Raw genomic sequence first — 16,283 nt, 5'->3', positions numbered from 1 at the left:
CAACACGCTCACCCTTTGTTTTCAGTTTTTGCTCTGCAGTAGACCCTGACTACATCCACGCTCTGGGTACGACTGCTGTCTATACTACCCCAGCGTTTTAGAGCCCTGAGTAGTGATGTGTCGTTCGTGAACGATCCGTTCAATATGAATTATGAACTTTTTAGTTTTTTGCCACATGGCAGGAAGCTGCATAAGCAGGACAGGAAACAGTAAGGATTAGTTCACGACTCACTCAACTGTGCGTCCGTCCTCAGGTCCTCGTTCATTTGTCAGGTATTTCGGTACCGAAATGAAGGTATTGGTATCGCTATCGAAAATGTTTGATTGATACCCAGCCCTAGGAAAGGGCTTCGTTAATATAATAATCTGGCGTCAGATCGTTGACAGCCATGAATGTGATTATTAACACTTTAAACTGGATTCTAAAATAGATTTGACACCTGTTCAGTGAAGCCACGATTGGTGTGATGTGTGAGAATAGCTTTTTTTCTGTAGTGTTATACGTTACATTTTAATGACAGTTGCTTAGCAGCAGCAGAGAAATCAGCACAGAGGTTTCTCATTAATAGCCCTCCTGCTGTGTGTATTAATGACTAAGATTAACATTAATTTATACTGCACTTGCTTGTAATCAGGGAGAATGAGCAGTGGCCATACAACAGCATGTCAGGGAAATTCACTGCAGCTTATGCTGTATTAATGCATGCAGCTATCACAGTGGTGTCAGTGATTTTACAAATGTGTGCAACAAGGAAAAAATTAATTACCACAACAGCCCTAGGAGAGAATGAATGGATGAATTTGCCCCCTGTCAAGCAGTTTGGAGAGAAAATGACAGAAGCTTTTTTAATTTCTGTCATTTATCTGGTGATTATAAGACTAATTTATGTGATTTTCTGTGAAAAGGATATGAAAGAATTATTTGTGGAAATTATATCTTTTCCCAAATATACCATATTACCATATGGTGCCCTAAAAAAAGTTTTTAATCAGATAATAAATGGGGTACTTCAAGTGTGCTAAATTAATCAAGTAATTCATAATATTAAGGTTTGGGTTTGCTTCTTCTATCCTGTATTCAAATTGCCATTATTTGTACAAGGTAGGAAATGATGCATTCAATAATCCTTATGACTGCTCTTTTTGCTTCCTGGGAATAATTATGTTCCACTGAAGGGTAAATCGCTCGCATTTAAACAAATTATCAGTAAATTGTATTACATTATATACATTATGCTGTTAAGAACAACATTCAGGAGATCTACAGTATGGGCCTAAGCTCTGACAAACTCAATTACAATATGTACAGTAATCATACACCAAAGATTAATGCACATGCAAATGAAGTATCTTACTGTTACAAAACATGGGATAGCTGTTAATGTGTAGCAATGTTGACAATTTATATGATGCCTCTGTGTTTTTCACATTTAAATAGTTCAAATCTGAGAATGTGCTTTTGAATTTGCCTGGAGAGAAAAAAAATCCCAGAAAGGCAAGCTTCTTTACTGACGAGAGCAAAGGAGACAGAAGCGTATTAGAGATTACATGGTTGGTGAACATAGGAAAGAGGTGGTGGAGACCATAAACAGAGTTAAGAGAGAGGGGATACTGCAGTAGCATTTATCAGGTTACCACACCAACATAATGAGTGTTGTTAGATGCTTTATTTAGCAGCTGTTGACTGACAAGTTCATGTCGCCTTACTAATGTGTTGATATGTCTTTTTTAAATGTTTTTATTTATTGGCTTAAATTACACATTTTTGTTCTCATACACTTGATACATATTGCTGAGAGACCAAAAGAGAACATGTTTTTATCCCCCCTTGTATGTAATTAATTTTGAGTTCATACATTATTTGCACAAACTCAATAACTGGTTACTAAAGTAAAGGATATATTTGTATTATTACTTATCATACATCTTTCTGATGGAGGGGGAAAAAAGGGAAATAAGTTTAATATATTGACACAGTTGCAGTTTAAGAAGTAGAAGATGTTGAATGTGTTGTTGTGTGTCAGGATTGCTGCTTCTCTGACTTGGGTTTAGTCCTGTCTCTGACACTGTCATAGCTGTACACAACAACACCCAGGATGCAGTTTAAAGAGCGGTGAATAAGTCTGTGATCTGCGTAGGGACAGTGACCACATTAGGGATAATCCTCCTCACTGGTTTTTTCGGTGTTTGTGCTTCACTGCCTTGATGAAACTTAAAGCCCCGTAAAGCTTGGTGAAAGCAGGAAGTTATCACACTCTGAGCTGCCATGCTCAGCCTGTAGATGATGGAGGTCTTGCCAGGCTGCGTTCCTCTGTAACATGATTATTCAGACTATCTGCTGTCTCTTTGTCAGGCTCTGCAGAGGCTTTAACGGAGTCTTGGGGGCAGCTGGCACGCCCAATAAAAGACTATCTCTACTTTTCACACCAGTGGCGGCTTGTTGTGATGTCTCATTTAACTCCCCCTGCCCAACATCTGTCGCTACACTCTCGTCTTCCCCCTGGGAAGAAGAATGTGTATTTATCCCTCTTTGTTTTCTCTGTTTAAATCCCTCAATCTGCTTGTTTCATTTATCTCGTGTTTTCCTGTAGGATGTGTTGGTGGCCTCTGGTTTCACTGTGGCTGAATCTTCCACCTTTCAGGATGACAAGATGCATCCCTGTAACCTGCTGCTGTCGGGACACAATGCCTGTCTTTATGTGAGGATGTTAATCTAAATAATATTGTATATGTTGTATGAAAAGTCCCCTTACAGCTTTAAATTTTTTCTCCTTCTTTCTACATTTATCTGACAGCTCTAGTTGCTTGTTAGCAATTAATCTTGAAGCTAAGGTCTGTAAACGCCAGCAAGGCTACACTTTAACAAAAATTCAAATGATGCATCCCGCCCCCTTCTGTCATTCCTCTCCTCAAAGCTTTATTTACACCTTCATTTATTGATTGCTACTGGGATGTGAAGATGTTTGCAACGAATAAGATGAAAGTGTTTCAGAAACAAATAACAGACAAATAATGCATGCATTCAGATGACAAAAAGAGTCAATAAAAGATGTTATGAAGGAGGTTATTGTCTGTGTTTACCTGTTGATGAAATTCACTTCCTCCTCCCCCCGTTTTACTTGAAGTCTCTGTGTGTTTCTCAATTCTACAGGAGCAACACTTTTTTCGTAGCCTTTTACATCATCGTATGCATGTCCAATGTTCAGTATATACAGAACAGTGTGTTACAACACTATAATGATCAAACGTGGCTGCCTAAATTGGCTTGGATATAAGGGATAAGAAATATAGTTGGAATGTTTTACATTTTGCTTAATCCAATTAAAGCAACAGCTTCTCTTAGATTTATATTATTTTTGTTCTTATTCTATTCATCATTTGAGACAATGATACTTTATAGATATCTTTCTACTCTCTGTCGTCCTCACCGTCTTTTGTGCTCATTTCTTTCCTCCAGCAGCAGTGCTGTCTGCATGGTGTCATTTGAGATATTTACTCGCATCTCTGTCTTCGTCCCTCAGGTGTCCCGCCTGCTCCCTCCATCTGACCCCATATCCCCGGTGGCCAACAAGAGGAGCACGATTCTCTCCACCGAGGTCAGAGTCAGAAGCCTGGTTAACTGAATCGGCTGCAGGGAGTGCTGCTGAAGAGGTCTTGTATCTGTCAGGACCTTTTTATGTCAGCAGCTGACTGTCCTGTGGTCACCTCAGCTGATTCTGTCTTTGCTGTTGCTGGTGATGATGTGTGGAGGAGCTTTAAATACAATTTTTTTTAATATTTAAAATTACATAAATCAGGGGACTGTTTACAATATTTTAGTCAAGTATGTGTTGCTTTTGATGAATGAAATTGGCCTCAAAGAGAAGCTCAATCGAAAAAATAGAGTGACAGGTGGGGAGAGAGAGTTGGAAGGGGTTTAGTGAACCAATGCATTACGCACACAGCTCTACTGTAACTAGATTTTAACCATTAGAAATAATAAGTCTTGTGGTGATCAGTGTTCATATTGTGGCGCTTGCTACAAATGAATTAACAAATGGACCCTAAGACGAAAAATTCACATTCACACATGTAAGCAAATGTATCCATGACCACCTTCTAGTGTGTTTTTTGTGATTGGCTTTGAAGAAGCCTTGATATCAGATTGTGTGTAGATCTGAACAAGTTTTTAAAATAAGTTGTAATCTTCTTTAGGTGGCCATCAAACAATTACCAGTTTTTGTTATAATCTCTATAGACTCATTGTTTCCATGTGTTTGTGATGCAGATGGTTATTTTATCACATCACATGTAATAGCCACACAGCCAGTTTTACCATCTGTGATTTCAAGCACATGGTGAAGACACTGCAGAGGAAATCAGCTGCCACAGTTAAAAATTAAAACATATATACAAACTGCTTTACAGCCATGTTACATTAATGACGGATCAGTGAAGAGGGCTATCAGTGTCAGTGACTTAACATTTCTGACTGAAACATTTCTAACTGAATAAATTAACAGATACAACAGACAGAATAATACACACAAAAGATTTTCTGAAGCCTGTGATCAAATTTTAAAGATCGGTCTGTCTTTGTTCCAGTCTTCCGTGACACTGCACATTCACCTCACTCTTTACACAAATGCTGACATATTAACAATATCATATAACATAGCATGTGTGTGTGTTTTATTTACAGTTTTGTTTTTCCTCAGGTACCCAGGAGGCCCAAGGTTCTCAAATATACATACGTGCGACTGGACGACCTGAAGCCTAAAACTGTAGTCAACGTGTACGGAGTGGTGGTTTTCTTCAAACCGCCATTCAAGAGCCGAGGACCAGGTCAGGACCACAAATATCAGTATTTTAATTTAAGAAAGTCTGTGAGTCTCTACTTTTATCTTACATCAACATGCTAACATGTTAAAAAAAATGCTAATATTTATCAGGTTTAATGTTAATTGTGTTTACTCTGTTAGTTAAAGGTCCAGTTTTTAGGATGGTGGGGAAATATCAACAGGAATCAAATTGTCTTAAAATACTATTTAAATACAGTTTAAATATTTAGCTGTAATTAAACTTTTATAATATATATAATTTATAAATAATGTAACTGTTATGTTAAAATATAAGTTAGTCTTTTACTAGGTAAAATATAACAATGGAGTTCACTTTTTTTCAAAAAAACAAAAAACATTTTCAGCACCATGGACAGAGACTTTCAGAGATGGACAGCAGCTGTGTGTGTGTGTACATGTCCTAAATAAGCTGTTTGGACCAACTGTCACCACACCACTTTAATGGGCTTTTTGAGCCTTAAGACCTGGTTTTAGGGTTAAGGTAATAGTTGGGTTTAAGTTAGGGTTAGGTATTTAGTTGTAATGGTTAGGTAATGGTTAGGGTTATGAGTGTTATTATGTCTATGAGTGTCCACACAAAGAATGCAAAACCAGCGTGTGTGTTTGTGTGCACATAGCTCAGTTTTATAAAAACTCCACTTTGAGTCCCCGCCAGGTCAAGGGCTGGAGTACCCCTGAGCAAGGTACCCAATCCCTTTAGCTCATTGTTAATTAGACACTCTAAATTGACCGCAGCCAGTCTACTGTACTCCTTGTGCAGCTCCCAAATCCAGATAAATGTGAGGGTTGTCAGAAAAGGACACCCAGTGTACAAATCTCTGCCAAATCAGATGTGTGTGAATAATTATAAAATAATGCAACTTTTGTATGCGACATCTCTTATTGTGGTGTGTTATGGTTTGTTAAGAGCCTTATTGTCTATTGATTCAGTTTATAGGGAGTCTATAATTAATCAGCCTCAAAGCGATTCTGTTTTTTTTAAATGTTGTTGTATGACCTGCAACCTCTTCGTTAAGTGGCTGACAGCCGTATGTTTACTGAGAGTGAGCCTCCGTGTCTCAGGCTGGTTCTTGACACAGGAGGTGTCCACAGCACAGTCAGCACACACTGTGTGTCAGTTGCTCATACAACCAAACATCAAAAACTTGAACTATGCTTTCAACGTATTTGGGTATTTTACCTCTGCCCGCAGTCTCTAGGTAACATGTGTTCCACTTTTCCTTCTCTCTAATGTTTGAGTGTAATTTGACTGACTGACAAGCAGCCACAGTGCTAAAGCCTTTGAGAATCGCAAAGACGCCCCTTGTGACTGTGGTATAATAATGGATGTTGAAAAGGCTGCTTGCTTTCAAAGCTTCAGTACCTGTCAGTATCACAATGCAGGACAGTGTTTAGTCATTCAGGTCATTCCTTGTAAACACACACTGCTGCAGCTGATATCAACCCAAAGTGTATTGGAAGCAATCAGACTTAAGAACTAGGAGGCGGAGCTGTTAGCACTCAGGCGACAGAGAGTCTGAATGACAAAAGAAGAGTGGTGGAAATGATCAGAAAATGAACACCAGACTGTTCAGTCTGAGTCGACCTACAGCCATGCAGGACAGGATGATGAAGTAAGTGTGTGTAAATGTCTGTAGTTGGCTATAAGGATAATGAAGAGAAAGCAGCTTCCTGGTTGGATCATCATCATGATCTTTGAGGGCCCTTAGGTGTCTTTTATAGTAAAAAATCCATCTCATCAGACAGTGTACACACACACACACACAGTGTCACCGTCCAACAGCCCTGTTAAGGGTAAAGACTTAGCTTTTCAATCTACTGGTCAAAGCAGTCCTCCAAATATGCTTTTTGTTATTAAACCCTAATATCAAATGCTGAGTTCAAATCTTTAGTATAAAAAAATCAGCCATGATTAATATTTAGTCTTTGCACATATAGTTGAAATTAGGCTGTTATTACAGCTATTATGATATTTTATAGGTCTGTAAGTAATTATTTAAGTTTACCCTTGTGTAGAAACTTTGCAGTGGAGACATAGATTTAAATAATGTCATGTCTGAATAATATTCAACATGGACCATAACTAACTGATGTGATTCATTAAATTCCCAAATATTTGTGTTTACCTCATTATTCATTAAAATGTGGTAATTTATGGAGAGCAGCTTTTTCAGAGCTCATGTTTCCTTCTGCCAATTTGTCTCTTTTTTTTTTTGTTTGTTTCCTCAGACTTCTGCTCCAGCCTGAAGATCACTGATCAGTCAAACCAGAAGATTGGCTGCACAATCTTCTGTGACAAGATCGATGACCATCCACAAGTCTTTCAAGTTGGAGACATCATCCGCATGCATAGAGTCAAGGTGCAGAAAAAAATATTAAACCACATCCCGTGATTTGTGTTTGTCAATGCCAAGTTTTGAACTGAAGCTGAAGTTTTCACCTGTTATGGATTTCACATCTTTTGTACACAGGCTCAGCTCTTTAACAATTCCATAACACTGCTCAACACCCATGGGTTCTCCGTGGTGACATTTGATGGAGCAGTGGCCAGCGCTGTGGAGCCACGAACCTCCAGCCGCTCCTTCCACTTTGACCAGGAGGACAGACGAATTGTGGGGGAGCTACGGTCCTGGGCAGCCAGCCAGACTCTCATCCCCTTGGTTCCTGCAATCCCACTGGCTGGTGTTCAGCCCAATTCATACTTCGACCTCACCTGCCAACTGATCGCCAAAGCCTCTATTGATACCACTTGCACCCTACTGAGGGTAAGAAACCTGAGCAACCTGAGTGTCTGTCAGGGCACTCTAGCAAAGTTCAAACAAAGTGTAACTAGTTACCTACCAAACGTAGTAAAAAGAGGATTTTTTTTTTCTTTTCTTTTTTTTTTTTTTTTACATCACTTTCAAAACCTTCCAGCCTTCCAGTCATGTTATGTGGAACTTGAACCACATTTGAATGAAGCATAATTATATACAGGTTTTAAAGTTTCTGACGGCACACAAATGCAACCGCTTTATCAGAGAGAGGCATGGCGTGTGATGTCGCAGTCTGCTCAGGAAATGAGTTCCCTACTATTCTATGTATTTACATAGGTCTTGTTTTTTTCTTGGTGTCTTTTGAGGCAATATCTTGCATATAGGACCTTTTTTAAAATAAGATCTCACCCAGCCTAGTTGAGACTAGTCTTTCTAAGTGATGTGTCACTGAATGGAAGGCTGCTTATGCAGTGGTTTTCATGCAGTGGTAACAAATGAAAATTCGGGAGGGTGAGAATTCATTGTACGGCCAACCTCCTGGGAGACAGTCCTACTGCACACTCACTGTTGGTCAATGGTAATTAAAGTTCTGATGATGGTCAAGAGGCGCATTATACCCTGGACAAGATGATGATGTGGATGATAGTGATGATGATGATTATTGTTATAAATATCATTCACAAACACACCTGTTAAATAACTGTTCCTGGTCCTTCTCGCCTTTCCATTCTAATTCTTTTCACCTTCCTACCCGCTCCCCCCTCCCCCCTCCTCCTTTCTCTCCTCTCCTACCACAACTGGTCAAGGCAGATGGTCGTACACTGAGTCTGGTTCTCAGAAAACAATTATTATCGAGAAACCCAACAGGAAGAAATCTCTGTGTTCCTGCCGGGTTTCTCTATAATAAGTGTAAGGTCTTGACCTTACTATGTCAAGTGTCTTGAGATAATAAGTTATAAATCAGTGCTATACAAATAAAATCAAATTGAGTTCATGTTAAACCACATATTCTGATCCCCTTTGAGTCGGTACAGTGTGACTGAATAATCTTTCACACACCGAGTGAAATGCTTACTCAGAAAAGGCTGAAAAATGTTTTTTCTATCAAAGGGATTTCCTTTTACCTTATAAATTGAACTTAATCTATGCTCCACCTAAATATAATTATAAAAATATAACAACAACAAATCTCAAAAAAGAGAACACACTGCAACAGTAGCAGGGTGAAGAGGGGAACACACAGTAGGATACAGCTTCAGGCATCTCTTATACACAAGTAGGTCATGTGATGACAACTTCGCACTTTTTATCCACTGATTAAGACCATAACAGTTGTAAGTTGTAGAAAAATAAGCTAATAAAATAAGTGGCCCTGTTCCCAATTTAGAGTAAACCCTGAGCCCACTCATGACTACCACATAACTTGACAGCGGAGCATTATAATTAAAGTGCTGCTGTTCAGATTATTAACATCAGTGATAGCTTTTATGCTTAACATTCCCAACATACACACCGACTAGAAATGGAGATCCAGGCTCTTGGAAGCTTCCCTGGAGGCTGTTTACTGTCAGGTTGTGTCCATTTGTTATTCTTTTAAATAGATACACACCTGTTTTGTTTCTCGTTGTGGATGTTAATATGTCTTGTTGTCTTATTGTCTAGCTGTGTTGTGACTTGTTCCTACCTGTTCCTCTGATTATAGTTCCTTTAAACACAACCTTTAACCTACCTCGATTTGTATTGTAAAGAAGTTTATATTGTTTTTTTTTTCTTCCTCCCTTTGGAATAATGGAGCTGTTTTCCCTTCAGTCTTCATCGGTCATGTAGTAAATCTACTTCACAGTGTGTTGGCCTCAGTGGGATTTGGACTCAGGTATTTTGTCTTATTTTATCTCTTACTCTCCACCTCAGTGTTGAGAACAGAAATGAGGCTGTAAGTGATGGCTGGTTTCCTGAAAGCAAGGCTGATAGAGGAGATAAATTTGAACAGGATTTGGCTGTGAATCTTGGTCTTTTGCCAGACTGCTCTCACTGACTGCTGAAGCTGTGCTGAGCTGTAACAACCTGCTGCTACACAACAACACATCAACTACTGGGAGAAGATGTTCAAAGTGAAACAAGTTTTTAGATCAAGAAAGAAGCCCTCTCTGTAGACAAGACATCCACAGCATATCTGTCAGTCCTTGAAGAGGGATTCTTTTTCTGTGGTTTTTCCTGAGGTTTTCTCAGTGTTTTCTCCTGTTTTGTCTGAGCAAGAGAGCGAAAGTTGTTTTGGGTCTAAGAACAGAGGCTGTTGCATCATGTACTGTTTTTAAGTCCATCGAGGCAAACTGTGGTTTGTGAATCTGGGCGATATAAATGACTTTGATTTGATTTTGCCTCACATCTTGCACCTAAAGTCACTATTCATTTAGAGTATGTTAAGTGTTCTCTACTTTTACGCTTTACAATACATCAGCCAAATTTGACCTGAAGGGACACATTTCTCAAAGTCTGACTTTGAGAAATGTGTCCGAAATTTGATTTAGTACCATTTCATTCAGACTTACAGTACAGGTTGCGTGTATTTTAATCTTTAGTAGGGCTAAAACAATCATTTATTCTTCCTAGTATCAAGTAAATGGCGTGCCGTGTTGTAAAATCCTTGTTTGTTACTTTGATATTTAAAAACCTTCATTTAGTTTTACATAATTGACACAAACGTACTAAATAAGGCAGCAGGAGACCATTAGATCTGGCCTTTGTTGTGAGAGAGTAAACTTGATTATGTGACTGAACCTCATACAACCACATTTCAAAAAACCCTGAAATATCACTCGAAATAAATGTAACTGTGAAGCCCTAGGCAGGATGGACATGTACTGTTAAAGTCTATAGTGTGGTCACACAGCAGATTCTCACTAATCCTCTTTTTCCTGGTTTCATGTTTTTCAGGTTTGGGATGGAACCAAGTGTCCTCGCGCTCTGCTGAAGGTGATAGTTGAGCCAAATGTCACAGAGGGACCTTCCTCCTTCTCCAAGGAGAAGGAAAACCTCATCGCCAATGTCCTCGTCTACGACAACCATGTGGAGTTTGCCAGGGAGTTAAAGGTCAGAGTTCACAGAAAGAAAAACCTAATTCCTGGGAAAAATTGTGTGTGTGTACATGTGTGTGTCCTCCACATCATCAGCTTCTAGAAAAGTCATGCTTTTTTTCTGTTTGGGAGCATTTTATTTTGAGCCCAACAAAAAGATAAAGATTTTGGATCCAAGTAATGACATGGGGAAATACTAAAAACCTTGGTTGTTCTATGATGCATTTACATTTTTTGTAAACCCAATAGCGTTATTAATTTGTGTAGTAAGGAGGAAATTCAATACCACCAGAACCTGTAATGACTTATTTTGTATCAGAAATCACACTAAACCCACATATTTCAGACACATACAGTCTCTGAAGTAGTGGTACAGAGGAAAAACATATCCCAGCAAAAAAAGAAGAATCTCTGAGGTCATCAGGGGGTTAGAATTCATAATCACTATGCAAATTAAATCAGTGTCAGGCCAGGTAGCAATTATCTGCAATATCTCAATGTGTATTGAATTCGGGGTAATATTCATATTCCTTATTCTGCAAACATTGCTTTGAGGTTGGAGATAAAAGTACTCTGCAGCTATTGGCAGTGCGACTAATGTAGACAGCAATGAAACACTGTCTGATTTATGTGTACCTCAATGAGTAGAACATTATCTTTTATGTGACGTGATGGTAATTAATAGGTTTGCTGCATCTTTCGGCCTCAGACTGGGTGGCTAATCAGAGTCCTGTGTTGTAAGAGGAGGAACCTCATCCAGTGTCTCTTGACCCGGGCTGTCCTCATTCTGCAGGCCAGCATTGGTTTCCTCCCCTCTGTCGTTTTTTTAAACTTTTACTTCACTCTCTGTTCCAAACAAAGCCACCTCAGGCTCATCTCGTATCACACATAATCACAGTGAAGTAAAAGAAAGGTGTCTCTCTCTCTCTCTCTCTCTCTCTCTCCCTCCCTCTCTCTCCCCCTGTCTTGTTCTCTCGCTATCACTCTCTCACTCTAGCTTGGGGAAGTGAAACTGCAGCTTTGATCCTCTGCTTCTCAGATGTTCTTATCTGTGATGCAGACAGGGGCTCAAGAGCATTCAGCTGTGAGGCAGTGTGTTGTTTTATCAAGTCCGGACCTTTTATTGGTATAAACAGTGACCTTGTCAGGACCAGCCGTTGTCAGGGGGACTAAAGGGGAAGTGATGAGTAAATTTGAAATGAATAATTTACATATTTACGTACAGTTATGCCTCATGGGCTGATGGCACCTCGACCCTGATTGCTGCAATTGTCAGTTCACTGGTGTTTGTATGATAGTTCGTCATAGCAAGATAGCTGAGGAGTTGTACGGGCACTTGAGTATATGTTGTATATAGAAACATTGTGCGTAGATATACAGTGTATTTACAGTGTGTGTGAGACGCTGCATGTAATTTGCTCAGCTGTTGGATTGAATGATCAGACATGAGTCAAAGTCTTTTTCTACAGTTTTTTCTTGTGTAAGAAAGGGCATTGAGAGAGCACGGTCTTCTCTAATCAGGTCTCTGAGAAATAATTGCGCTCTGCAGGTTGCAAAGTCACATTGAATTACAAGACGAAACACACACACACACACACACACATGCTGCTGTTCCAAGGTATTGGCTAATTTCCTGGTTTGCTCTATTTTTGCCTCCACCAAGGAGGTTATGTTATCAGAGATGTATGTTTTTCTTTAGTTTTTCTGTCGTTCATGTAAAAACTACTGAACAGAATTTCTCTAAACTTGGAGGGAGGCTGGTGCATAACCCCAAGTAAGAAGCCATTAACCTGAATCCAAACAGAGGCGTTTTCTTTTAACATTTTCCTGAATTTTCAAATAATTCATATGTAGATCAGTATGAAAACAATCGGGGATATTTAGAGTGCTAATGGTAAAATCTCCTGTGGGTCCAGATTATATGGATTATGATTCCTCGGGATCACACTTTGTTCTGTATTTTTACATCAACATGTGTTCTATTATGAAACTAATTTTAGCATTAGATAAAGATATCTCAAGTAAATAATAAATGTGGTTGTAAAAGTATGATTTTGGCATAAACGTCAGACCAAAACACAAGTCTCCAGTTGGAAAATCTGTCTATCATAAATTGTCTACAAATGACAAGACTTTTTTAATTGTTTTAGATTCAGTTTTCTCCCAAAGGGACATTCAATTTTAATATTTTTTTGTAGTGTACTGATGCCCTTTGGCAGGCCCGTTTTTAGTGAGAACATGTGTTTTTCTTACTTTTTCCTGGTGTCTGAGCACCCTGAGGTCTTTTTTCCAAAGTAATCTGTACAGAGTGACCTGTGGAGCTGTACAGACAGAGGAGAGCTGACAGGAAACTGGGAGTTCATTTGTCCTTTTTAGTGTTTCCCTACAAGGATGTCCACCTTGTAATAATCACATAAAAGTCTGGTTTAACAGAAGGAAGGACTAAGTTACATCTATGGAGACCAGATTCCCCGACCTCCTGGTGCAGAGCTGATCTCACTTTGCCTCAGCCACTGCATGACTTTGCACACAGGATGTGTTCTTGTTTGAAGATAAATGTGCATTGACCAAGTAGTGTTGAGTGGAGGGCCACCATACCTCTGCCAGAAGAAGATATTTCTGGCACATTTTCTATTTGTTCTTGTAGATAAATTGTTGATTATGATGTTGATTCTAAGGTGACTGAAAGTTTAAAACGCCCTTTAAATCTTGAAAACCTTAGAGCCTCGGCAGCACAAGTGCTCAGTCGATGCTCTTGGGGCGTTTCCGTTTGTCAGAAAGCATTTTAAATGCAGAAATATAAGATGCTCTCACCTACAACTTTGTAGTCTTAAAGGGGGAAGCAGACGGGTGTTTCCGTTTGCGTCACTGTGTGCAGCAGTAGTTTGTGTATAAGATAAACAGGTAGATGCTGAGAGACTGTGTGGGCGCAGTTATTTGCAGTGTTTTGGTTAAGGGATAATGCAGCCTTTGTGTGATAAATTGAGTCATCATAAAACAAAGGGAAAGCAGAGCTTATGGGACCAATATAAAATATACGATTGGCATCACTATTACTGTTCAAATTGACAGTTATTAAGACCATAAAATGATCATTTAAAATAAGCAACTGAAAGCACTGAAATATCCTGTTCATTAGTATGTATATTTATCAGTGAATCAAATCAGTTTCAGCATTTTTAACCAAAGATATGATATAAATGTATTATTGTACAATTCATTAACCGACCTTATCACACATCAGTGTTCTTGGCTGAATACAGACTGTGCTGTTGATTGGTGTCACATTCATAGCTCTGCATAGGAGGAAATATGAGAATTATGTAGATGAATACCTCACAACTTAAAACATATAGATCGAGTTTGGATAAACATACCATAAAACAAGACTGGTGTGGTGAATGAGGCCTCTATTTGAATGATCTAAATTCATTGTCTAGTGCATTTAAGATTTGTGTGTGCTGTCTGTGTTTTGTTTGTTTACAGCCCAGCTCATAAATCCACAAAGCCAGAAAGACAAATATTGGAAGGATTTCAGTTTATTTTATAAAGATATATATATATATATAATTCATCAGTGAAGTTTGCAGTATGTGCTTCATTTACCAAACATTTTTTGTCTGAATGCAGTTAGTTTCTCGTCATTAATTGTCTGTATGAAGCAATCGTCTGTCCCTTGTTGTTACAGACTCAGTTAAACATCGAGTCTGTGAGGCCAAGCAGTGTCTATTTTGCCATTCCCCACATCTGCCCTTAACCCTGGGGGCATAACAGAGCTCGACGTAATCAGACCGAGTCGCTTTATTACACAAACCACCTGAAACCAAATACACTTCAGTGATGCATTATTTTACTTAAAACAACCATCAAAGTAATGAGATTGCAGTTAAATGTTGAATGAGATCATCTGGCGGTCACTGGTTTAAATACTGCATGAAATGAATTGAGCTTTCCCAAACGCCCTGTTTTGGGCTTAGGAGCTCTGATATGAATATGTTTTGCTTGCTAGTATGGCCATTGTTTTTCACCTTCAAACAAGTAAGACACATTTTATCATGAGCTGGCCATTATTGTAAAAATAAAATAAAAATAGTGGATGGAGGATCACTGAGGGTTCAGAGTCTGAGCTGCTACACTGTTGGCACTTTCACACGTTTCGTGAAACAAACAAGGCACATTTAGAACTTAACTTAATCTTTGGAACTTCAATGGCCACTTTCAACAGCCATCCACAGCGCTAAGAGATTGAAAATATTTGAACTTTTCTATGTATGCCATACCATAGGAAAACAATTGACACATTTGCAGCTATGCTCAGTATCGAATACTGTTACTGAGTTGGCTCCAGGATCTTATTGGTTGGTACTGAAATATTTATACAAACAGTGGTAACTATTGATATTTATGTAACATTTATTCAAACTTTTTTAGTGTTTTCTGATTTGCGACTACAGTATATCCTAATGATGATGAAGCTGCTGAGTAGTTCACTCTCCAGTCACCGTGGTGGACAAGCACTCGCTGTGCTAAATTTAGCAAAACACAGACGACCCCATGAAAAACAAAAGTCTATAAATATGTGGCAGTGCAGTGTATTTTATTGCAGTCGTTTCTGCTGCTCCTAACAGGACCACACTGACCTTGGTGCAGCCTCTCAGCTCATAGTTTTTTACAGAAGGGAACACTCGCTATGGTTAAATGTGTAGCGATTTACTCAATACACAGTTTATCACTTTTTAGAGCTTTTGTTACACTTTAAAGAAACGGTAATGAAATCGTTGTTAAATCTTTTCACTTCTTTTATGTCTACCGTACTTTCATGAAGCATCAATAAGACTATTGATGAGTGTCGAGGAGCAGTAGCTGTCAGAGTTGGTATCAGTAAAATACTAACAGTACCCATCCCTAAGTGATGAATCTGTGTGATTGGCCCCTTCGATCTTGGAATGATGCATCATGGATGAAGTGTCACTTCAAATGGGCTTTTTCTGACATCTGTCAATTCTCCTCATTCACACAGTGTGACATACACTGTGTGAGATTCCACTAAAGAAGACTTTGAATGGGAATACTTCCCCCAATTACCAGGCTCCTCTGGTGATGCATCAGTGATATTGTGCGAAATCGAATGAGGTGTTTCTGTGAGAAGAAGACCATTAGGAGAGAAAGGAGCCCATTATGATGAAAAGAGAAGCTGAGAACAAGAGAATAAAGAGGAGAGAGAAGGGGAGGGAGGGCGGGTCTATGTGTTGCCTCCTTCAACATTGATTCTTTCAGTGAACACTTAAGACCCATGATAAAACACTTATTTGAATGGTACTTGCTCAAGAAAGGAAAGATATCATGCAAACTTAATCAAAGCACATGCAGCTGTCGGTCTCTCGCTCCTGCACCAACATCGTCTGCAGAAACAGTAGGAGAATATTCTGTTGTTCTCTATGAACATGAGCAGTGTTTCTTTCATAGTTTTTACACGACGCATTGTATCACAGGTTTCAATTTCACAGAAATTCACTCACCAGCCTCAACATAAAAACCTCAACTGCTTTGTTTAGTATGGCTCATCCATTGTTTTCCATGAGAAGCCATTAACCAGATCATAAAAAAACGGC

At 39.0% G+C, this 16,283-nt stretch overlaps 1 protein-coding gene across 3 annotated transcripts in view; it reads left to right on the top strand.

Annotated features, from left to right (window-relative positions):
* pot1 (protection of telomeres 1 homolog) overlaps window positions 1–16,283 on the top strand; it is a 47,960-nt gene that overhangs the window by 11,795 nt on the left and 19,882 nt on the right. For all 3 annotated transcript variants that reach the window (XM_058646219.1, XM_058646218.1, XM_058646220.1), the window contains 6 exons: window positions 2,592–2,699; window positions 3,522–3,596; window positions 4,698–4,824; window positions 7,071–7,201; window positions 7,313–7,606; window positions 10,532–10,687. In XM_058646219.1, coding sequence (XP_058502202.1) covers window positions 2,592–2,699; window positions 3,522–3,596; window positions 4,698–4,824; window positions 7,071–7,201; window positions 7,313–7,606; window positions 10,532–10,687 — 891 coding nt within the window. The remainder of the gene's footprint in view (window positions 1–2,591; window positions 2,700–3,521; window positions 3,597–4,697; window positions 4,825–7,070; window positions 7,202–7,312; window positions 7,607–10,531; window positions 10,688–16,283) is intronic.

This window comes from Solea solea, chromosome 12, assembly GCF_958295425.1.
Source record: "Solea solea chromosome 12, fSolSol10.1, whole genome shotgun sequence".
Lineage (NCBI taxonomy): Eukaryota > Metazoa > Chordata > Actinopteri > Pleuronectiformes > Soleidae > Solea > Solea solea.
The sequence above is the reverse complement of the archived record's forward strand: the minus strand, read 5'-3'. Positions and strand labels throughout refer to the sequence as shown.